At 44.7% G+C, this 24,419-nt stretch overlaps 1 protein-coding gene across 2 annotated transcripts in view; it reads left to right on the top strand.

The window, feature by feature from the left end:
- hpse2 (heparanase 2) overlaps positions 1-24,419 on the top strand; it is a 342,759-nt gene that overhangs the window by 272,944 nt on the left and 45,396 nt on the right. For both annotated transcript variants that reach the window (XM_078565124.1, XM_078565125.1), the window contains exon 10: positions 14,526-14,671. In XM_078565124.1, the coding sequence (XP_078421250.1) occupies positions 14,526-14,671 (146 nt within the window). The remainder of the gene's footprint in view (positions 1-14,525; positions 14,672-24,419) is intronic.

Raw genomic sequence — 24,419 nt, forward strand, 5'->3', positions numbered from 1 at the left:
AGGGCCAAGCCCTCTCTCCTAACCAAAAGTAAGCGCTTGGCCAGACAGCTTAGAGGAGGAGGCTACAGACAGTACCTTGAGTAAAAGAGGCTTGAACGGACGTAGCAGTGAAGGGAGAGAGATGAAAATGTGGAGGGGGAAGATAAAGCAGCGAAACACCAAGGATTACCACCAAGGTCAACATTGAGAGAGCATTGGCAGAATAATGTCCTCATCGCCAGCAAGAATGGAAGAACCCCTCTACTGTGGAAATGACAGACTTATCCCGAAAATTAGAGGGAAGGTTAAAGGGTTAAATTTTTTGCAGGCACAGAGAAACCTGCTCCGCAGTTTGAGAAAAGTAATTAAATAGAAGGGAAAATAAGATGGCCAGCAATGTAATATTTAGCAAATACGCCTGTTCACAGGGAAGCAAAAAGCTTCAGTACTAATTTTGCTGGGCACATTAGAAAAATAATTAGTTCTTAAATTATTTCCAATGTAACCTAAAATACTTCCAGATGGGAAAGGTCAAATCTGATAGTGTAATTAAGTGTAATGTGTTTAAATTGGAGACCTGAACTCTGACCACAACAAAATGGTTTAACTCTCATCCTGATGAGAAAACCGACTTAGTTAGTGTTAACACAGTAAGGGTGATTTTATTATAATGACCTCCTGGTGTGGAGCTTCACATACTGGAGCATGCCTTTGGAATTCAGTCCCTAATTGTTAACCCGTTCATTTTAGGGGGTCATTTTATCATTTGGGCTCTTTGGTGGAACTCTGCTCCAGGATTGTGGATTTACAACATGGGACTGAATTTCCCCAGGCCTCGGCTGGGAGGAGAGCATCCAGGAAAATAGGGGGGGAGGTTGGGGGGAAGCCCTAATGGGATGGTCCCTGACACATTCCCACCGCCCGGGGAAGCTTTTCCGGGGATGGGAACGGGAAGAGGATCAGTTGCCCGCTCCACGGAGGCGAGAGGCCAAATCCCGTAGCTGAGGCCTCAATTAAAGGCGGATTTTGCGGCATCGCTGGCATTTTGCCAGCAGTGAAGCAGTCCCTCCCGCCGTGTGCGGAGACGGCCATCGCTTTGGAGGCAACGTCCGTGAGGGCAGGCGGAGGAGGCTCAATGCCGCAACGTGGGAACTGCGTTCATGAGGAGCCAAAATCGTAGCCAAGACTGACGCAGAGTGTGAACAGCGCGTACCTGGCGCTAAATTCAAACAATCACAATCACCTCACAATGAAAAACCAGCCATTGCCTTTTTGCCCCGATCCTTCAAAAACTTTCTCCTTGGCCTCTCCTGGCCAATTGGCACCTTCCACCATGGCTCGATGTTAAGATTACATCGCTGCACTATCATCGGGCTGCCACTTTTTAAAATCGATAGTAGGCCCCGTTGCCTGCCTGGCGACAGTGGCATCTGAACCTCAGCCAAGTTGAAATGGTGCTGAGTGGGTTTCAGTACGAGGTCAGAGCAGTAAAGTGGACTCAGCCTCGACTTGTCCCCTTGCACCATTATTGTCGGGTGAGGGGAATTAAAGTTGAAGCCAGCGCCCCTATCAATGGGACAAAATCACATGCTAACAAACTGGCTACTTGTGTCCTTTGTTAAACTGTATAAAGCGTACACCACAATGCACGGCAGTCCCTATCTCCCCGTATCTACAGACACTTCAAAACTGAGACCTTTTTCAATGAAGGGATCTTAAAAGCTGGGCTTAAATGCTGCCACATGCAAAATTCCATGGGAATCTGTGCCTGAGCATAAACGTTGAGGGAACAGACTTAATTGGACTTTCTCTCATTACTGAACAAACACTTGTTTTCTTGGCGGTCATCTTAAGTTCAAAGAGAATCAAAAAAACAAAATTGACCCGATAAGGAAACTTAGCTGTGCTTCATTGAAGGGTTTAAGCCAGGAGAGTGTTTGAAAATAAATGGGTCTTGAGTGTAAATAACTGCTTACTTGCAATTACATTTTCCAAGGCCATCTTCTGGGTTTGAGTGACCACAGCACAACAAACGGTTCAGTGTTGGGCTGGCACGCTTGCTTCTTTGGCATCGTCGTGATCCAGGTTGTGTAGGAGACGGACCGTGAGGGATAGTTTCCAGGCTTGTTTTCCTTTTAAATGGAAATTCTGCGCTTATTTTGTGAGTCTGGCTGGAGGGAAATGTGTCGCTGTGTCATGCTTCAGGGTGCACTGAATGATTTTTTTTATTATTATTTGTTCATGGGATGGGGGGGGGTGGCGTCGCTGGCTGGGCCAGCATTTATTGCCCGTCCCTAATTGCCCTTGAGACCTGAGTGGCTCAGAGGGCATTTAAGAGTCAAACACGTAAAGATCATTTTGGACGGTAACGTTGAAGTGAGTGCAAAAATTAAAATACCTGGAAAAACTCAGCAGGTCTGGCAGCATCTGTGAGAAGGAGCACAGTTAACGTTTCGAGTCCCAAAGGGACTCCTTCTCACAGATGCTGCCAGACCTGCTGAGTTTTTCCAGGTATTTTTGTTTTTGATTTCCAGCATCCGCAGTTTTTTTGCTTTTATCTTATTGAAGTGAGTGCATTGGTTTTATGCTTTTTATGGAATTGGGGTTTAGTTTGTTGTTCCCATCAGGATAAGGAAAGTTGGCGCTGGGAGATGTCCCACTTTTTAAATCCAGTCTCAGCATCAAACATGTCCAGGTCAGGTTTAACTTGTATAGGTAGAAAATAAGGCTTATATCTTTACTCCAATCCAGTATGCCCAGAGCTCTGCTGGCTGGCTTCCCGTTCATAAACTTCAGCTCAGTAAGCTCTGCCGTCCCATATCCTATCGTCCCGAGTCCCGTTCACCCACCAGCCCCATGCTTGCTGACCTACATTGACTCCTGGTTTAAGTGACTGGCCTAGTGTCCAGAACCGGGGAGTTCTGAGCAATGTGTGTGGCTCGAAAGGGCAGAATTTCATGCCAGGCAGGCGGGCGTGTGCCCGACCCGAAATAGCACGAGATGACACCGGGCGAACGTCCCGACGTCAACTCGCGCACACAAGCAATCTTCAGGTCGGCGGGCGCGCGTGGTAGTCAGAAGTGCGCCCTCTGACAATTAAGCGGGCAATCAAACCCATTGAGGAGGCAATTGAAAGCGATTGTTCGTGGCCTGTCCACTTCTCCGGTTGGCGGACGGGCCAATCGGCCAACCGGCCTTTATATTTTTGCTCAAACCTCGATCCAGGGCGGGATGGAATCTCTGTGGGGAGATAAAATAAGGAGAGATATCTGGGGACTGGTTTTTTTTTTATATGAGGTTTGCTTTCAGGTGCCTGATTGTGCTGCATGGATTTATTTTGCAGCACTTTTGTTGTTTCTGTGGAGGTCTGCAGCTCTCTGAGGCAGCCGTCCGCCCTCAGGGAGCTCAGTGGAAGTGCTCACCCATCACCCCCCTCCGCCCGCGGTGATGTCGGCCCTCTTCCCGTCCCCCCAGCGGCAGTGCTGAGCCTTTCTCAGCGCACGTTTCATGTCGGATGGCTGTTAATCAGCCCAGCCAGCGTGAAATCGCGGTCGGGGGCCTGTTTCCCATTCGCTCCCTAACCCGCCAATGGCACGTGCCCGGGGAGCAAGAAATCCAGGCCACTATCTTTCAGATTTCCATTGTAATTGGAAATCACTCTTGACAAGTGAATCTGAGCAGATATAGACCTTTACTGGAACTGACTTGCGGGGTGTAGCTACACCCAGTGGGACCATGTCCTTTAGTTTTAATTTTGAATCAGGTGGACGGACAACATTATATCCTATCCAGCCGTAGTGGCCTTAATGAGTCACCGTAAGATGTGTCACCACTTGTCCCGTGTCAATGATTAGACAGCTGCTGGAGGAAGCCGCTGGTGTGGGCTCTGTTTCTGGTTAATTTTTTCCCAGCATGGAAAACATTCCAAATCAGAAAGTGGAACGGATAAGGCAGAGGGATTCTCAGCCCAAGAAAAAATGGGCTGCAATTTACAGGGAGGAGAATGGCTCACTGCCCTGGAAGGGAAGTCAACTGGAAGCCAACTCAACCCCCATGCCAGACATAATCCAGGCCACTATCTTTCAAATTTCCATTGTAATTGGAAATTACTCTTGACAAGTGAATCTGAAAACGCCGAGTGGATACAGACCTTCACTGGAACTGGTTTGCGGGATGTAGCTGCACCCAGTGGGACCACGGGTGGGCTAAATCGCTGGAGAGTTAAATTTCCATCCCTCACTATGGGGAGGATGTCCCACCCTCATTGGCAGCAGCTCCAGCAGTCCTGGCAGAGCCGAGAAGGCATTCGTGGGCACTGCCGGGACTGTAACCAATCCCAAGAAGGAGGCACAATGGATCCCAGAGTGAGGTAAGTCTGGGGTGTTGGATAGGGAGGGTTTAGCCAGCTTAGGGAGGAGGGGCGGGGTGGGGGAGGTGGGGCTGGTGGGTTTTGGAGAGTAGGCGGGTAGAAAGAAAGGGAGGGTACTATCTTGGGGGAGGGGGACTTCACCCCTCTGAAGGTAGTACCCCCTCTTCCTTCCCACCCTTCTAAAAGCTTTGAAAAGAAAACGGCCTGTCCACTCCTTCCCGACTGCCCACACCAATCATATTATGGCACGGGCAGCGTGTTATTGGGGTCAATTGGCTCGGTAACAAGCTCCAAGGACGTTTTAATGATTTATTTACAGAGGCGGGCAGACTGCCGATTTCAGCCCCTGCCCACACACCGTGTTCTGGGTGGGTGATCTCGGGAAGGTGGTGGGCTGGCCATCCGCCCTATTTGAAGTGACCCTCCCCAACTCCGGCCGAAAATACATCCGATGGAGGTGGGGGGGCATGTAAAATGCAGCCCACGGTTTTAAACAGGTCAAAGGATAGGGACATATAATCTGGAATGGTGTGAGTGAGAGAGAGAGAGGGAGAGATAGAGACAGGGAGATTGGACTGGAGTGAAAATAGGATAGAGAGATCTGGAAATTAGGAGCCCATCCCCTTTGGTGATTGAAAGCAGTCCAAGAGATACTCTGGCCCCGATGATTCTATACAGTTCCTGCGTTTTGCATAGTGTGATCTGCACTTGTGCAGAAATATGTCCAGCTCTTACTTTTGAAGGAATTATGCTCTCAAGACATGGTTTGTCAACAGGTCCACTATTCTTGGGATAAAGGACCCCACCTCCTATTATTTTACCTAGTTTTAGCCTTATAGAACACAAGAAACACAAGATTTTGCACCCCCCTCCCCCCTGCCCCCTGACCCCACCCCTGCCCGGTCCTCCCTAACTTACTTAGCTGAATCCAGCTGTCTACGCTAACACAATCTATTCCCTTCATCATCACACAAGCCTTGATCAAACCTGTGCTTCTCTACAGTGCAGAGTCTAAACTCTTTCTAGCCAGTCTAGTAACTAAGTAACTGAGATGTTTTACACCTGGAATAAACCTTGTGGCCCTTCACTGCTTCCTTTCCGCATCCTCAAAAATCACCCCGTCCAAACTGGTACTGGATGCAAATAATACAAACTCCAATTTTCAAGGACATTCTAGTCTCTGCCGTTCATTCCCCGATCCCCCTGCATTTTGTAAAGTGTATTTTCCTTCTTCCCATCTGTAAATCCCGCTCCCCCCCACACAATTTCCCGACGGAGAGGGTGAACTGTCGAAGGAATCTTCGAGGCTGAAACCTGTTCCTGGACCTCAGCCAAAGCCATTCTCAAACCAACCACGAGGAGGCGAGCATGAGGCTGACTCAGCCTCTAATATTTTTTTTCTTCCTCCCTGTTAAAAATGACAGTGCAGCGTTTGTGAAGAAAGAGCGTGCAAGTCCTTCGATTAAAAAACTCCTGTCCAAGTGTGGCTCAGTGAAAATCAGATCAAGGCGTTGGCAGTTCAATATTCCTATCATTCCGTAACAAACTCTAACATTTATTTCGGGGTTCCTGAGATCACTGACTGAAAGACTGTGCAGCCACATTGAACCAACTGTCTTTAAGGTGACTTTCCTTGCACACGAATTAAATCTTGCCGTTGTTTCTGTTTCAAGAACGTGGAGCAGGCATTCCTCTGGTCTCCAGGTGTGGTGATATTGCAAACAGGCCTGTGGAGAATTTCTCATCTCACTATTTCTAGTGAAAATGTGATCACAATTTCAAAATGTAAAAGGTGAAAGGTATTGTCGATGGTCTGGGTGTATTAATGTTTCACTGAATTTGCGCAGTTGTGTAACTGATGATTGCCAGCTCCAGAGAGGCGTGCAGTGTCTTTAGGGGTGGAATTTTATGGCCACGTCATGGTGGAGGTGGGGTTGGAAAATGGGGCGAGCCGTTCAAAAGCCCGTTGACTCCAGCGGGATCGCGAAATCCCACCAGCGGGAGAGGCCGTAAAATTCCGCCCTGAGAGCTAAAAGAAAGGATTGCATTTATATAGCAACTTTCATAACCCCGGGACATCCCAAAGCACTCTACAGTAAATGAAATGCTTTTGAAGTGTAGGGACTGTTGGAAATGCGGCAGTCAACTTGGGAATTTAGGAGGTGACAACATGACAGTGATTTTTGGAGAGGAAATGGAATTTGGTGATGGAATGATAGCTTGCGAAGACAGCAGGGTCAAGGTTGGATGTTTGAGGAATAAGATGATTGCTGTTGTTTTGTAAGTGAGAGGCACGGTAGCTGGGGAGAAGGAGCCATTTACAATGTCACCTGGCATGGCCCAGGGAGGGAGACGGAATGGTAAGAGCTTTGGTGAGAATGAAGTCAAGGAACAAGCTCCCACAAAAAGAAAATGGCCAGATAATCCAGTGTCATGGTGTTGGTTGAGGGATAAATATTAGCCAGGATGGCGGGGAGAGCCCCCCTAATCTGCTTTGAAATAGCACCACAGAAGTTTTTAACCGCTTAAAGTCTCATCTGAAAGACGGCACCTCTGGCAGTGCAGGTCCCCCATCGTACTGCACTGGAGTGTTAGCCTTGACCTTTGTGCTCAACTCCAGGAGTGGAACCTGAAATCCAGAACCTTGGGACTCAGAGGCAAGGGTGTCACCCACTAAGCCCTGGCTGACACCCAACAGTGACATCTAACAATATGTGCGTGAACTGGAATAAAAACAGGACATGGTGGAAATGTTCAGCAGGTCTGGCAAGGTCTGTGGAGAGAGACCTGGGGCAGAATTTTACCCTTCGTGTGCGGGATCGGCCGGCCCAGCGTGATACACGAGCGGCAGTGCTGCCTGTTTGTGGGGGGGGGGGGAGGGGTGGGGGCGCATGGGGGAGGGGGAGGAGGGTGAGCACACACTTGGCGCATTCGCACGATGGAGCGGCTGAATAATCCCCCTGAGGCACGGAGCTGCCTCAGGGAGATGAAGAGAGATTTTCAAAAATAATAAACAACAGAAAAATGTAATAAAACAAGTCCCCTCATGTGACTCTGTCACATGAACAGGGACATGTTTTTAATTAAAAAACGAAGTTTTTATTTTATTTGTATTTACTTTTGGAAACCTCATCCCCCCCTGTGGATGAGGTTTCCAAAAAAAACGCAAAGGCCGCTTGGCCTTCTTGCCTGCCCGTCAATTAGGTTGAATGGGCAGGGGAAAATCAATAACTTAAGGGCCTTAACAGGCCTTTTAATTGTCGGCAGGCGCTCTGCCATCTCCGGCGCGCGCCCGCTGACCGAGCTACCACGCGACTGCCCATTGATGTCGGCACACTCAGCCAGCGTCACCGCGCGTCAGTTCACGCTCGGTCGGGTCGGGCGCCCGTCTGCCCACCGAGCTAAAAATCCTGGCCCTGGAGTTCTAAGAAAAGGCTGAAACCTGAAAGGTTGGGGAGAATTTTCTCCCCGTCAGGTGGGCTGGTCAGGGGGCCGGCGCAGAGCCGATCAGCGCCCGCAATCAGCTGCGCGCTGCCATTTTACGTGGGCGGGTCAATTAAGGCCGCCCAGTGTGATGCACAGTCTGTAGTGCTCAGCGCTACCTGTGCGGGTTGGGGGGGGAGGAGGGAGAGTCGGGGCCTGCGTTCTTTCATTCACACACACACGCGCTAAAGAGCACAGAAATCTCCCTGAGGCACGGAGCTTCCTGAGGGAGATTAAGTTCGGTTTCAGTGTTTAAAATAAAGAAAGTTAAAGATCATTTACACATGTCCCCTCATGTGATAGCGTCACATGAGCTCGGACATGTTAATGAAATGTTTAAAAAATATTTCTTGTTTTAATAAACCCTTCGTGAAACCTCATCCCGCCCGTGGATGAGGTTTTATGAAAAATGCGAAGGCCGCCTGGGCTCTTCGCCTGCCCCCCCCCGCCCACCCTAAGGTTGGACAGGCAGCTCTGTCAAATTGGTTAAGTGGTTAATCAATGGCCTCAACAGGCCTTTGACAGGTCGGCGGGCGCGCAGCCGCTGAATGGAGGATCGGAATGACGCGCGGTAACGTCGGGACACGCGCCCCACATTAACTGTGCGTCATTTTACACGTCAGTCTGCGGGGACCACCCCCACACACCGGACAAAAAATGCTGCCCATTATCTCTGTTTCTCTCTCTCTCCACAGATGCTGCCAGTACACCCGCTGAATATTTCTAGTATTTTCTGTTTTTATTTCAGCCTTCCAGCAACTGCTGTATTTTAATTTTGTATCTGCTTGAACTGAAATTGTCCCAGGGCAGTTTGTGGATATTCTGACTTCCCTGTGGTTATCCATTTCTTTAATAGAACGAATTTCGGCTCAAATATTACGTCTCAGAAACAAACCCATACTGTATACTTCAAATTTCAAGAGTAGCTTTATTGCTTAATATTTACTTCGCATGCCAAATGAAGTATTATTTTTACCAACATATAGAAACTTCTGATCTGTTTTCATTCTCCTGTTTTATAAGGCAGCTATGCTTAAATCAATTTCTGATCAGCTACACACCAGGCTGTACTTTAGACCAATCAGAAAACCGGACACTGTTGACGTGACTTTGTTACTGAAGTGACCGCATCAAATCATTACCTTCAAATTAGACCAACTATTAGCGGCCTTAAAATCACTCAATGGAAGCTACTATTTCAGTTTGTGGTGGGGACAGTAACGTTATTGGAGAGATTCGAACACAGAGTTGCAGGAGAGTGGGGCATGAATTTGAGAGGTGACAACATGACAGTGATTTTTGGAGAGGAAATGGAAGTTGGTGATGGAATGATAGCTTGCAGAGACAGCAGGGTCAAGGTTTGATGTTTGAGGAATAAGCTGATCGCTGTAGCTCTGAAGGTGAGAGGGACAGTAGCTGGGGAGCAGGAACCATTTACAATGTCACCTGGCGTGGCCCAGGAAGGGGGATAGAATGGTAAGAGGTTTGGTGCAAATGAAGTCAAGGAACAAGTGGAGAAGGTGGCTGAGTTGGAGAGGGGAGAAGGAGAGATGGAAGTGAAACTGCAAAGATGATGAGGGTGAATTCAGGGTTTGGGAGAAATATTTGAACCACGATCTTCTGACCCAGGTGCAAGAGTGCTAACAAACAAGCATTGACTCAAGTTTGCTATATTAAAAGGCACAACAGTGACCTAATTTATTGCAAACAACAGGTTCTTTTCTTAATTTGCCAATAAAAAGTTAGAATGTGAGGATGTGAAGCTGAGTGTGCTTTGAATGTTGCTCACAGTAACGTGGTGAATCACTGAGTTCTTGGTAAGTTGGACATAGTAGGTTCAGTTATAGGGTTAACTCCTGCAGCAATCACTGGACTTCAGTGTTTGAATGAACTGATTGATCAGATTCCCACAGCATGACATAAATAAAAACCACCTGTGTCTAAATGAATCACTGCCCGGGTCAGCTTCGTGTGATGATACTGTATTGACTAATGAACAAGAGGGACAGTTCTCTCCTTTACATCTAATAAAATCCATGGCCTTGTGCATTATCCATAAATCTTATGCTTGGGCCATTGACCTGCACATGAATTACAATTTAATTTCCTCACTCATGACTGCAAGGTGTGCATCTATTGCATAGTCCATGAATATACCTCAACTATCAGACAGAAGGAGACTAATAATAAGACATATGTCATCCATTTTGCCAAAAATAGAATTGGCACGGAACTAATACTATGAATTCTAAATATATTAAATCATAACGATCCATTTCCCTTCTCCTCAAACCACTGAAATCTTTGTGGTGATGATGATCCCACAATGGGGTTAGGCAAAGAATTCCTGGATTTTAAGCAGCAATAATGACCCAGTGACAACGTAGGCCCGATCATACAGAGTGACAGGTACAATCAAAATTCACTTACTCCATTTAACTTCAAACCCCTCTTAGTGACTAAGTAAAGTAATTAACTTCCCCGGATTAATGTGGTAGCTAATATTTTGCTTAGTCTAGCATAGAGACAAACCAAGGCCTACATGGGCTAACGATTCGGGTCCATGACTGATTCTGATGAAAGGTCATTGACCTAAAACCCTAACTCTGTTTCTCTCTTCACTGATGCATCCAAAGCTGCCGAGTGTTTCTCCGTGCCTCAGGGAGATTTCTGCGCTCTTTCATGCACATGCACGCAAAAGAGCGCAGGCCCTGACTCTCTCTCCCTCCTCCTCCCCCCACCCGCACAGTAGCGCTGAGCGCTTCCGGGCGCACGTCACGCTGGGTGGGCCTTAATTGGCCTGCCCACATAAAATGGCGGCGCGCAGCCAATTGCGGGCAGCTCTGTTCCCCACCGGCCCGCCCGACAGGCAGAAGATTCTGCCCATAATTACTGCTCCTAAACTACAGAAACAGCCACCTAAAAGCCCTTCCATGACGAATAATTGTTGCCATTTCACTGTGGCAAATTGTGTAACTGAACTCAATAAATCTGTGGATTTGTGACTCAATCAGGACCAATGACCACGCAGCGTTATTGTAAAAACTGGACTGATTTAATTATGACGTTCAGGGAAATAAATGGGCTAAGTCCTGCCGGCCTAAATGTAGACGGGGGTTGACCCTTAACGCCTACCAAAGTGGCCTAGAAAGTCACATGGTTATAATAACAAAAGCTGCCCAAGGAGAAGGTCTATTGCTACCTTCTCAGGGCCATAAATGCAGCCTTGCCAATGTCACCTGCATCCCAAGGACAAAAAGAGACAGTTTATTTCTGCAGGCCCTGTTTCCCTTTGCACACCTTTTGTTTCTCTTCCCTATTTTTCTTGATTCTTTCTACCTAATGGAATTGTACCTGTCTGTAAACTTGTTGCTGACCACCTTACATCTCCGTGGCCCCATGTTTGTGGATGGGCCTCCTCCTGCACTGTAAAGATGTTGTGATACTTTAAATAAGGTGCCTTTAGTTGGCGCGAACCTAGTTCCACAGACAGTCCTGTTAGCCTTCCAGAAGCTGGAATAGTGACGATTGACATGGTTGCCCCCCACCATGATTGACATGGTTGCCCCCACATTGACATGGTTGCCCCCCCATGATTGACATGGTTGCCCCCACATCTATGACCAAGTCAGTTCCTGCTCATCAAAACTGAGAAGGGGCTGCTGACAATCTGGCAGGTTCACGGGAGGAAAACGCACACCTAGATAAATAAACTAACCCACTGGATGGCAAGGGTTAACAGGAAACAATACAACAGGTTGTTAAAATGGGCCAAAATAAGAGAAGTCCTGCAGTGCAAACTATGCTCTAATTCAGCAATCAGGCTCAATGAGGGAGCAGTGCAGGGCTGGCCAAGGAGTTTGTATAGTGAAAAATGCCCCAGAAAAACATGCCCAACATTGTAAGTGTTTAATTAAGACCCCACTTTTCACACATGATGAGATAAGATAGGGTGCTGATTAGCCATTGAAAGATGTTTATAGATTCAGTGGAGGAATGAGCGAGCGTACAGAATACCTGTGCATTCTTAGCACTTCAAAATAACGATTGGCCAAGTTCATGTGGGCATAGAATTGATCGTTTTTAACTTTCCCATGCTAATGCATCTCTTTTGGAAAAGTGCATTGTATAAGGATGGTTACTTCCTGTGTTGTTGAATTAGTCTTGGCCTCAGATTTGCAATTAAGTGACGCGGCTGCAAATCAACCAATCACCTTTCATGAGAATGAAAAATGCCTCAATGACCCTGATGCTCCAGAACTCCCTCCGAGGTCCCTCCGAGATCCCTCCCTCCCTCCGACTCCTCCCTCCCTCCAACTCCTCCCTCCCTCCGACTCCTCCCTCCCTCCCTCCGACTCCTCCCTCCCTCCGACTCCTCCCTCCCTCCGAGGTCCCTCCGACTCCTCCCTCCCTCCGACTCCTCCCTCCCTCTGACTCCTCCCTCCTTTTAAAACCCCCCGTTACATTTTTTTTTAACAATTTATTTTCGATCTACAGCGCTAAAGATTACCTTCCTAACTGAACACATGTGTCTGGGGAAAACAGAAATTCTTTTTACTACAATAGATTACTGAATGAACACACATGTGTTCTCCGCACTTTTGGAAGAATAAACATTCTTTCAGCCCCTGCAGCTTAATTAATAATGACAATTTGTTACAAGTAAGGGTTAAACTATCGCATAAAGTCAATACAGTAGATTTCACTTGGTTACAGATTTCTAACTTATGCCTAATTGCATCCAAAAATAACGAAAGATGCAACACTTCATTAACTCTGTTAATAACACTAAACCTGGGCCAACTCCATAACATAAGATTCGCAAGTGAGGTTTACCTAACCACTGAGTTCTTAATTATTCATCTCTATCTTGACAAACCCAGAAGAACTGAGGAATGGCCAATTTATCCCTCAGAATCAGTGTATCTGATAACCAAGCGGCCCTTCAAACAACAGTGGCCTCCCAGAAAACTGTCGCCAGCCAATCAGCCAGTCTCAATAGTTGATAACTGTACAGATCATTATCATGGTGTGCTACTGGTGAAATCAACACTCATAGCTTCATGCGAAACAGTATGTAACAAACTGGGGCAAGTAGATGGAACTGTCTAACCAATGGGATGGGTGTAGGAAAGAAATCAAGACACAGAATATTCTGCCTAGGTGTTCCCTATTGGTTAACCGCATTGACCATATGGATCTAGTTTTACTCCCTACTGGCATCTGCAGAATGTGGATTCCACCTCAACTTAGAGGCACAAAGCCAATTTAAATTGACTGGTCTCATCTCACAAATAGAAATTCAAAATAAAGAGACTTATGATTTGAACCCCTACTCAGCAAGGCCACCTCAAAAATGTTCCTTTTTTACTGTTTTCTTCATCTTCCCCCTCCCCTCCATTACTGTCACCTGTCCAGACTCAGGGGATGCCAACCACCATGTAAAAACCAACTGGTCAACCATCTCTGGTCCTGAATGGCTCCCATGTGACTCCATGCCAGAATACTGGTTCTTTGGGATGGATAAGATGTACAGTTCCTATAGCTGGAAAGCCAGAGCATGGGAACAGAGGACAAGCTTTAAAAATGACAGAGGAGCTGGTGCTAGTTTGTTAACTATAATGTACCCCTAGGCAGCCTGTAGGGCTGTGTCACTAAGCCTTATTTGTTTTGTGGATGCAGGTGAGTGAGATGCTGCGCCTCCATATGTCATTTACTGCATTGACCTAAAGAAACTCTTCTGAGACAGGCACAGAGGAACAAATGTCCAGTAAAAATTGTCCCTCAAGTCATATAAGGCTGTCAATGCAGGAATCAATACTGAGAGAGGTTCATCTACCAATGTGCACAGTCAACTGTTGTATTGGCTTTGATTGTCCATTCTTTCCCACTCTGAGGTCAGGTGTTTCTGTCACAATGTAATTTATAATCATTAACAGCATTTGATGAGTTGCCTCACCTTTTATGTCATATTCCATTTGCTAACGGTGTTTTACCTGCTATACTGGCTGCATTCTGATGGAGCCTAATTCCATGGAGCTATCAAGTTAACCTGACTATGTAAACCGAGTGAATCCAATTAACTTCAGTGGAACTGGATGGCACAAATACATCAGCACATTGTGTTTCCCTTTAGAATTCCTGCCAACCATCTATCCCAGAGGGACGAGATGAAGTTTTCTTTGACTGCCTCACATCAAGTTATTCTCTATCTAATTGCCAGTCGACAGAGTTCAATCTGACACCTCCTTCAATGTTGCTTGAAGCGGTTTCAAGGCCTAACTTTCAGCACCTAAGCTTTGCTACGATGGGCACGTAGATGAGCATTGAGGGTTTGTGAGATGGCTCAGGAATGGGATGGGGGAGGAAAGGATTCGAAATGTAGATGGTCTTCCCTTGGCATTCTCTAATGGCTGTGTAATATTCCAGGAAACTTGGAGATGCCCGCAATCACCCTCCTTGGAAAGTAAGAAAGGGGGTGGGGCGGGGGCAGGAAATAAGAGTATAATCAAAACGAAGGGGGTTTTACACCTACTAAGTTTGTGAATACAAGGCATGTGTGTTGAGTCATTGACTGTGTCATCTCATGTTACTGTCACATTTTAGCGATCCTTTCTCCATCTTCTTTGCCCACTACCAATTGATGTCAGTTCTAAAAATTAACAAAAAACCTCTTTTCTTGACTTCCGTGCAGGACTATTGGCTTTCTCTCCTTTACAAACGGTTGGTGGGAACCAAAGTTCTCACTGTTCAAGTGGCAGGTCTACAGCGGAAACCCAGGCCCGGGCGAGTGATACGGGACAAGCTGAGGATCTACGCCCACTGCACACATATCCGCAAGTAAGACTCCTTTGTAGTGTCTCTGCTCATCATTTATGTAAAAAAAAACGCATCCAAACTCAATGCCTTTCAACTGCCTTGTTAAGAATAATATCAAAGGAATAGAGGGCATGCCAAAGACCAGGACAAAAGGTTGCTGGATTACACTAAAGACTAAGTAAATGTATGCCACTGTTGACATCTGGAGACCTCTGTTTTGCATCCCCCCCACCTCCATCCCAGTTAAATGAGTACTGCCATCAAAGAGCATCATAGCATTTTTTTTTATCTTGTCAAAGGGACAGAAGTCACTATTGTTCCAGCTTTGCTGACAGTAATTTTCCAACAGATAAGTGTCCCAGAACTTTCATCAGTGCCAATGACATGAATGAGCACATCGGCTGATAAGTGATGTGCATTAAAGCTAATGGCTGTTCCTTCTGATAATTTACTTGGTTTGTCTCTCTGCCGTAGTTGATATTGTCCTTTTCCCTAAGTATTGTGTATCTGTATTCATTCATCCCGCCTGAAAGATTAGAAATTACGGGCCAGGAGAAAAAAAAAACCTTCCTTTTCTGAACTACAAGCTAGTTAATCAAGAATTACTAATGCATAACAAGAGGAAACATTTGTTTAGGATCTTTCGGCCTCACAAATCCCTTATTTTCAGAGGAAGACAGGGAGTTCTCTAGAAATTGCCTAGTTGGTTCTCTGAATTAAAGACTGCTGTGCAAACCTATAATACAGGCTTGGGTAGCTGGCATGTTGGCATGAAATCTAAACTTTCTACATGGATTAATTAACTGCTGAATAAAAGAGATGGATTGATACCCACAGGCATTAGGACATAAGAAATAGGAGCAAAAATAGGCCATTTGGCTCCTCAAGCCTGCTCCACCAATCAATAAGATCGCGGCAGATCTGATCTTGACCTCAAACCCACTTTTCAACCCATTCCCATAGCCCTTGACTCTTCCATTGTTCAAGAATCTCTCTTTCTCAGCCTTGAATATATTCAATGGCTTGGCCTCCACAGCCCACTGGGGTAGAGATTCATGATGAGAGTTGAAATTCTTCCTCATCTCCATCTTAAATGGGAGACCCCTATTTGGAAACTATGCCCCCTAGTTGTAAATTGCCCCACAAGGGGAATCATCTGCTCAGAAACTTATACATGTCAATAAGATCACCTCTCATTCTTCTAAACTCCAATAGTATAAGCCCAACCTGCTCAACGTTTCCTCATAAAACAGCCCTTTCATCCCAGGGATCAGCCTGATGAACTGTATCCAATGCATGTTCTCTAGGTGTGGTCTCACCAACACCCTGCACAGCTGTAGCAAGGCTCCCCTCCTTTTATACTCCATTCCCCTTGCAATTAAGGCTGACATTCGATTTGCCTTCCCAATTACTTGCTGCATGCGAACTTTGTGTGCTGCAGATCCTTCTGAAGTTTCTCTCCATTTTTCCATTAAGGATGTGTTCATGTTTTCATTAGGACATTTCCATTGGGACTAGCACAGTGCTACAAGATGTTGATGTATTTATGTGCTGTGGTTTTGGACAGGTAGTGCATAGGGTCATGCCCAGAGTTATACATATCCCTCTTATAATTAAGATCCCAATCTGAGATACACCTTCAAAGGGAGGTACAAAACACAGGGAGAGAGGAAAGGAGAAAGGAGAGCAACATCAAAAAAACTTACCACAAGTTGCTCCCATCCTTTGTGATCAGTTCAAGAATAGCATAGGGAAGCACCTGAGAACTAGTCACAAGTCACCTTACAAGTAAGGAACAGATAAATGGATGTTGCTGGGTTGTAAAATAGGCTTTATTTGTATATAAACTCAAACCTTCAAAAAATTGGGTCTGTGTTTCTTTAAAAAAAACTATTTGTTCCATAAGTACTATAGATTTATCAGTACTGAATGTGTGATTTTAAAATTCTGAAGCAAAAGATGGAAGTAATTGAGATGTTTATTACGTATTAGGATTGATAAAACGTCAACCATTTGGTGAATCATTTCAAGACGTGTTCTTCACATGTTTTATTTTAGTTTTTCTATGAGTGACACTTTTGAAATTGTCAGTGAAAGATGGCTTTCTTCCATTTTCACATGCTGAATTGGGAATCTCTGTGGGGAGCTCCCAAGCATACGATAAATAGACTTGCACTCAAATAGCACTTTACCATTGCCCACAATGTCCCATAGTGGTTCTGGTTTTGTAGGCAATGGTGCTAGCCATTTCATTACCAGCAAGGCCACTGAACAGCAATGAGATGAATGAGATGGTTATGATGGTATTTTTTAAGGGAGGAATGTTGTCCTGGACACCTGGAGGAACTCCCAAATATTCTTCGAGAAAGGTTGGGGTGTGGAGGGGTTATAAAACAGTGGAGCAATTGGCCAGACAACCTCCATGTAACTAATTCCAGAGCTGCATTGGGAAAGGTCATGGTAGCAGTAAAATTGGCACCCTACACTTTCAGCTATAGAGAGTGTGTAACATGTGGTATTAGGAAACATTGAGGATAGTCAATGCCACAGTGAAATAAGGGAATCACACCTCAGCCAAAAAGTTTGGAAACAGGCTAAACAATTATGTAAACACATATCAAACAGAAAATAAAAAGTTTGCTTGTGTATTAATAGCATGCAGTGCATTATAGCATGAAAGCCCTGGCATCCATTGCATGTTATAGAGGGCCTGAGGCCTTTTGAAGTCTGGCAATGTTCAGTAGTAATTGTCTAAATTCAACTGTATCTCTCAACATCTTGCTGGAAATGGCTACTGTGAAAAAATAAATATAGCGCTATGTATCATTGCTTCATTAATAAGACGAGGCATGGAGAGTTTTTTTTTTGAAAGTCCTTATTTAGAAAAATAAGTGTCCATATTTGGATCACACACTGGTTATTGATTGTTAATACTAACCTCTTAATGCACTGAAGTTAATAACATACAAACGGACAAGGACAAGATAAAGTCAGCCATCTTCTCACACCAGGTAGCCAATTAGCTCGCTCAAAGAGAATGAATTTGACTTTATGCAATGCTTTTCAAATCTGCAGGATTTCTTAATGTGCTTCACAGTCTTTGGAGTACTTTTGAATTGTAGGCAAATGCAGCAACCAATTTTCTCATAGCAAGGTCCCATAAACTGTGACGTTATGTGGTTACATCAAGCCTACAGCACAGATACATGCCATTTGCCTAACAGGTCTATGCTGGTATTCATTACAAAAACAGAATTACCTGGAAAAACTCAGCAGGTCTGGCAGCATCGGTGGAGAAGAAATCAGTTAACGTTTTGAGTCCTCACGACCCTTCGGCAGAACTGTATTCATTCTCCACTCAAGCCTCTTCCCACTCTGATTAACTCTTCCTGCCCAGTGTCCTTTTCACTGTATCCCTTCTCCCTCTTAGCTATACCCGCTAATTCAGTATCATCCGCAAATTGTGACACAAGACCTCCAAATTTTGAGTCCAGATCATTTATGTATGTGGCAAATAATGGTGGTTTCAGCATGGACTCCTGTGAGACACCGTTTCCTACTACCTTCCAGTCTGAGAAATATTCCTTAAATCATAGCCTCTGTTGTGTAGCCATTCTGCAATATGACCCTATATGACATTGCCTGAACATTGTCATGTGTCACTCAGGCAGCACCTTATTGAAAGTAAATTTGTAACAAGTTTTCCAGAAAATGTGGTACTTTGGTGAGGATTAGTGTGCACTGCATGGACAGTTTCCAATCTCTAATCCAGACATTTCAATCATTTAGTTCAAACCAGTCCCAAATTGAATAAACCCACCGCCCCCCGCCTCCCCTGTGTTAAAATTTCAGACAATCCCAGCATGAGTTTGCATCCTTAGGCAAGAAATTGACAACGTCTGAGAGAGGAGGTCATAAAATGAGAAACATGAATATCTGGAGCAAGTGTTCCACTTGGATCTTGGGTCTTAGATGCGTAAAAGGGTTTCTTTGCTGGGAACTGCAGAGATGATTCAACTCTTCAATCCCATGCTACTTCACAACTTTATAGTACAGCGAATCAGTGCCCTCTGAGGTCATCTGTGATGTTAGGCACATGTCAAAATGGAGAATTAAGATCAAATATATGTTTATACGCGTATACAAAATGCTCAAGTGGCTCCTTCAGAGCTTCTGATCAACTCTGCCCCAGTAAAACCCACTTCAAAACAAGCTTCTCATTTTAATCCCATGTTCTCCTGCTGACTACCCCAAAGAGAGGCAAAAATTCATTTCACAATCCCTTTTTTCAAACTAAAGACTCAACGTTTAATCCCATCGATAACCGTCCAGTTTTGTTCTGCAGGCCACCCCCACTGCTTCCCATCAACCATTCCAATAAAATCTGTTCTAACCCACCCTCTCACAGAAATCCTGTACAAGTGCCAGGGCTACGGTAGCATAGTCATTCCGTTAACGGATTAGTAATCTAGGCAACTTGATTTAAAACCTCATGATTGGAGTTTGAGAAGTTGAATTCAATTTAAAAAGATTTGGAGATTAAAAGCCGGCTGCAGTGACCATGATGCTGCCAGACCATCATAAAAGCCTGTTTCATTAATACCCTATGTTGCTGAGAGAAGAGACTTTTTTGTCAAAGCTTTTTATCTTCCACTCATCAGGACAACTTGCAAGAATACCAATGTAAGGGAAACAACAAATATATACTGTATGAGAAGAGAGTGCTGATCGGTTGGCAAGTTGATGCTGATTGGTAGAGGTTTTGCCATGGAGGATGCACCAGTTGATGGTGATTGACAGTTAACTGCCAACCATTTTAAAAATAAAATTAAAAAAATTTAAACCAGGTAGCTTTACTCTGATTGGTCAAGGCCCGAGGAATGAACCAGCGGATGGATGTCACTTATTTTGTTTAGCTGAAAGAGACACAATGTGTGTACATGTTCTTTCTGTCTGTAAAGAACAGGGCCCTGTGTGTTAATATATGTAGCTTCCAGTACACGCAAGTGCGCCACATTGCAAGCCCAACTGACAATCTTAAATTTGTTGTCAGCGTAATTCTTAGCACACTGAGAATTATTTAGCATTGGCCAATCGTAGAATCACATCCAATGTTGGGCACTGTGTTTTGAGTTTTGCAAGCACGGGCTGGTTGGGTACGATCTGTACCTTGTCCATTGTGAACAGCAGAAAGGACATGCTGTTCGATAAGTCCCATCAGCCTTTGGGAGGTACGGCCTACATACCTAGCATCACACAGGCACTGAAATTCATATACCACATTACTCATTTGTGTGATAGACAGAGCATCTTTTCGGCTTGACGACAGCATCCTGTTAGTGGTGAATACCACTCGTGTTGCTACTGCATAGTAACAGCGTGAAACAGCTAGCTTCACCTGTTGCTCAAATTTTTGCTATACCTTGCCCTTCCAGGGTAATCTGAGGTAGACTGGGCCCTTTTCAGGGCTGACAGTGACAGCCTTAGGCTCGTTCATGAGTTTGTGTGATGTACAGCGCGAGATGACCTGATCAGGGAAGCCATTATTCCGTAGGATGTCTTTGATGCTCCTATTTCAGTAACAAGCTTGCATGGTGAGCAAATGGCTCAGGCCGTATTTACAAGGCTGCTGATAAGGCCAATCTTATATGTGTAGAACTGTAGGAATCTCAACACGTGCATCAACCAGTGAAGGTAGGCTTGCGGTAGACCGTGGTAGAGAACCCCCCAGCAGATTTCTTAACTAGTGTGCCAAGGAAAGGGAGTTCATTTGACTGCTCCATTTCAAAGGTAAATTTTCTGCTTACCATGTAAGCTTGATGCTGAAATAGGACACATGAAAGGCATCCTCCGGGATAATGGCTACCCTAATCAGATCATTTCACACTGTATATCACGCAAACCCATGAACAGGTCTAAGGCCATCATTTTCAGCCCTGGAAAAGGCCCAGTCTACCTCGGATTACTCTGGAAGGGTAAGGTATCTCAAACATTTGAGCAACAGGTGAAGCTGGCTGTTTCACGCTGCTACTATGCAGTAGCAACACGAGTGGTATTCACCACTAACAGGATGCTGCCGTCAAGCCAAAAAGACCTTCTGTCTGTCACACAAATGAGTAATGTGGTACATGAATTTCAGTGCCTGTGTGATGTGAGGTATGTAGGCCGTATGTCCCAAAGACTGGCGGTTCATATCAAACAGCATGTCCCAGCTGCTGTTCACAACGGGCAAGGTACAGACTGTACCCAATCAGTTCATGCTTGCAAAACCCAAAACACAGTGTCCAACATTAGATGTGATTCCACAATTAGACAATATTTGTTAAGTAGTCCTCTGTATTCCTAAGAATTACGCTGGCAGCCAATTTAAGATTGTCAGTTGGGCTCGCATTGCGGCACATTTGCGTGTACTGGAAGCTACTACATTAATAGATAAAGCCCTGTTCTTGCAGCCAGAAAGAATATGTGCACACATTGTGTCTGTTTAAGCTAAACAGAATGTGTGACAGCCATTCGCTGGTTCATTCATTTGGGCAATGCAGAGTAAAGCTACCTGGTTTAAATTTCAAACAATGCTTGGCAGTTAACTGCCAGTCACCATCAACTGGTACATTCTCCATGGCAACACCTCTGCCAATCAGAGTCCATTTGCCAACCAATCAGCACTGTCTTCTCATACAGTATAAATTTGTTGTTTCCCTTACATTGGTATTCTTGCAAATTGTCCTGATGAGTGCAAGACAAAAAATTTTGACAAAAAAAAATCTCTTTTTTCAGCAATGCTCAAATCCTGCACTATGCTATATGGAAATCTGCTGATCTGACCCGTTCTGACCTATTCATGAATCTGGTTCCACAGCAATGTGGTCAATAAATACCTTCTGAAATGTCCTAACACAGTTGCTTCATCACCTTCTCAGGTCAGTCTAGGCAATGGACAATAATTGCCAGCCCCAGCAGCAAGGCCCACATCCCGAGAATTAAAAAAACCTTCCAAAATCATTCTTGCTAAAGACTGCAACAATCAGACTATTCCCACTTAATGGGAACTGTGCATGGATTGGAACGTAGGAACATAGGAGGAGGAGGAGATCATTTGGATCATCGAGCCTGCTCCACCATTCAACTAGATCAGGGCTGATTATCTACCTCATTGCCACTTTCCCACGCATATCCCTTGATGTAATCAGTATCCAGAAGTCTATCGATGAACTGGAACTTGCTGAATGGTTGAGCTCCGTGGTCGGGGTACAACTAGCTGATAGCTGTCAATGAAATAGCATCAGGACAGGTCACTCACAAGTTTTCAGAATGTGGGGAACATACATTAAAAAGCTTAAACTCACACATGTAGGAGAGGATTTATAAAAAAATCTAACCCAGATTGACTCCAATAGCTTGATTGGTAAATTGCACACAGCAAATAACACCTTGCTTTAAACTGAGACACTCAGGTTACGCAGGTTCCATATTCAATTCTGATCCCAGTCATGCCAGCAATTGGCCACTGCTCCTGGGCTGGAGAGAGGTCCAGAAAGTCAGTGATGGTCCTTGATCCTGATTACAGTCCTTACTTTAAAGAGCTGACTCACACTGGAACACTGGTCGTCTTTCAGTTCCTCATCCAAGAAGTCATTCTGCATCCTTGAGTCCAGATACTGAGTGTTGATGCTTTTCAACCATGGGAGTGGGGGGGGGGGGGGGGGCGGAACTACAACAGCGTTTGATCCAGTTCTCACCCACTGTGGACACATACACACTTCACAGCAGGGGTAACTATGGTTGAAAAGCATCAATGCTCAGTATCTGGACTCAAGGATGCAGAATGACTTCTTTGGGTGAGGAACTGAAAGATGACCAGTGTTCCTGTGTGAGTCAGCTCTTTAAGAGAGCAGGGTAGATAGAAAGACTCACATTTATCTAGCCCCCTTTCACAACTCTAGGATGTCCCAAGATGCTTTATTATCAATGAAGCACTTCTGAAGCCTAATCATTGTTCTAACATAGGAAATACAGCAGCGACTTTATGCACAGCAAGCTGCCACAGACAAAAATCTGATATTGAACAGGTAATCTACTTTTAGTGGTGCTGATTGACGGGCACAGGCAAAAGAGGAAAGGCTCCTTACCCTTTAGTTGCAGAAGTCCCCAGCCTCAGTAAATGGGTATGATTTGAATCTATATCACACCTTTCACACCCCCAGAGCATTCCATAGCTCTTCTGGACCAATTGATTACTTTTGAATTTGGGTAAAAAGAGGGTTCCAGAAACACAAATGGCCAGTGTATCTGTTTTGGTTTTGTTGATTGAAAGATAAATGCTGGCCTAGATATTGGGAGACTTCCCTGAACTTCTTCAAATCATGGAATGAGACCTTTTGCATTCACCTGAAAGCAGATTCAATAGTCACTTTCAAAGTGGAATTGACTATAGATGTAGATCTAGAGATATTATCCAGGGGGTCGGTTAGCTCCATTGGCTAGATGACTATTGTGTGATTCAGACTAATGCCAACAGCAGTGGTGCAATTCCTGTTCCATATGGGGTAGATTTGGGGACATTCCTCATTGCCCTGAACCTGGGAGTAGAAGGCAGTGGCAAACCATCACTGACAAAAACTGCTAAGGGAAATAGCTCAGAATGAGGCATCAGCAAGGACCTGCCTATACATACATTTGGAAAATTGCAGGGCAATGGGAAAAGAGCAGGGGGTTGGTACTTGGGTAGCACCTTCAAAGAAAATGTTGGAAACATACAGCAGATCTGTGGAGAGACAAACAGAGTTAACATTCTAGGTTTGCTGTTGTTTCAAATAACCTTTTGTTCAGTTATTGATACTTTCAATTTTTTAGAATTTTTTTTCATAAATATTCCAAATTTGCTTCAAGGTATCAATGAATGTAATGGTGCCACAGTATATGGGACTGGCTGCACCAGCACTGCCAAATGTTTGGACTTGATTCCACAGCTATAATCCTCCACACTGTTGAGTTGCCAGTTACATTTGTACAGCTCCAAAGTAGCACAGGACCTTCGGGTGAATAATGCAGCTTCAATTTTTTCCATGCACAAGGGCAAAACCAAAAAGTCCCCTCAAAAGTAGTGCCACATGGGTTATCTTCCTTCCTTTCTCTCCCAATCCAAATTTCATAATTGCCCTGGTATCATTCCAACTCTTTACAATGGCTTGGATTTTGCGGTGGTAATGACAGTGATACTGCAAGTGTTCACTACTGAAACTGACAGCAACTTCTGGAGTCCGCACATGTGCAGAATAACATGGAAATCCAAAAGCTGCTGTCAATGATGTTAGGGTTCCTTGGAAAGTGCACTATTGTGACTGCAACTATGAACTGACAAGAACTTCCACTTTTAGAGTGATTGAATAAGATTTAACTGAGTTGTAATGGTGTACTAAATTCATAATTACTAACATGCTCACCAGCCCTGAAAAGCTGATTTTATATTTATGGAATGTTAAATTTCTCCATAATGATAAAAAAAAATCCACAAATTGTTTTTCTATTCTAGTCCAATCAATTTGTCATTTGTTTTGCCAACTGAGTTTTTAAATTAAAAATAAAGTGATTCAGTGATTTTGACTTCCTGCTTTACTGTCTGTGAGAATACTTCAATCTAATTGGCTGCTTACCTTGCCTGATGATATGACTGCTATTGGACATGACTGGGCACCAGATTCAAACTGACGCCAGTAAATGGAAAATCCATGGTACGGAGATTGCTAGATCTTTGCGGGCGACTTTCTTC

Source organism: Cetorhinus maximus, chromosome 20 (assembly GCF_964194155.1).
Source record: "Cetorhinus maximus chromosome 20, sCetMax3.hap1.1, whole genome shotgun sequence".
NCBI classification, from domain to species: domain Eukaryota; kingdom Metazoa; phylum Chordata; class Chondrichthyes; order Lamniformes; family Cetorhinidae; genus Cetorhinus; species Cetorhinus maximus.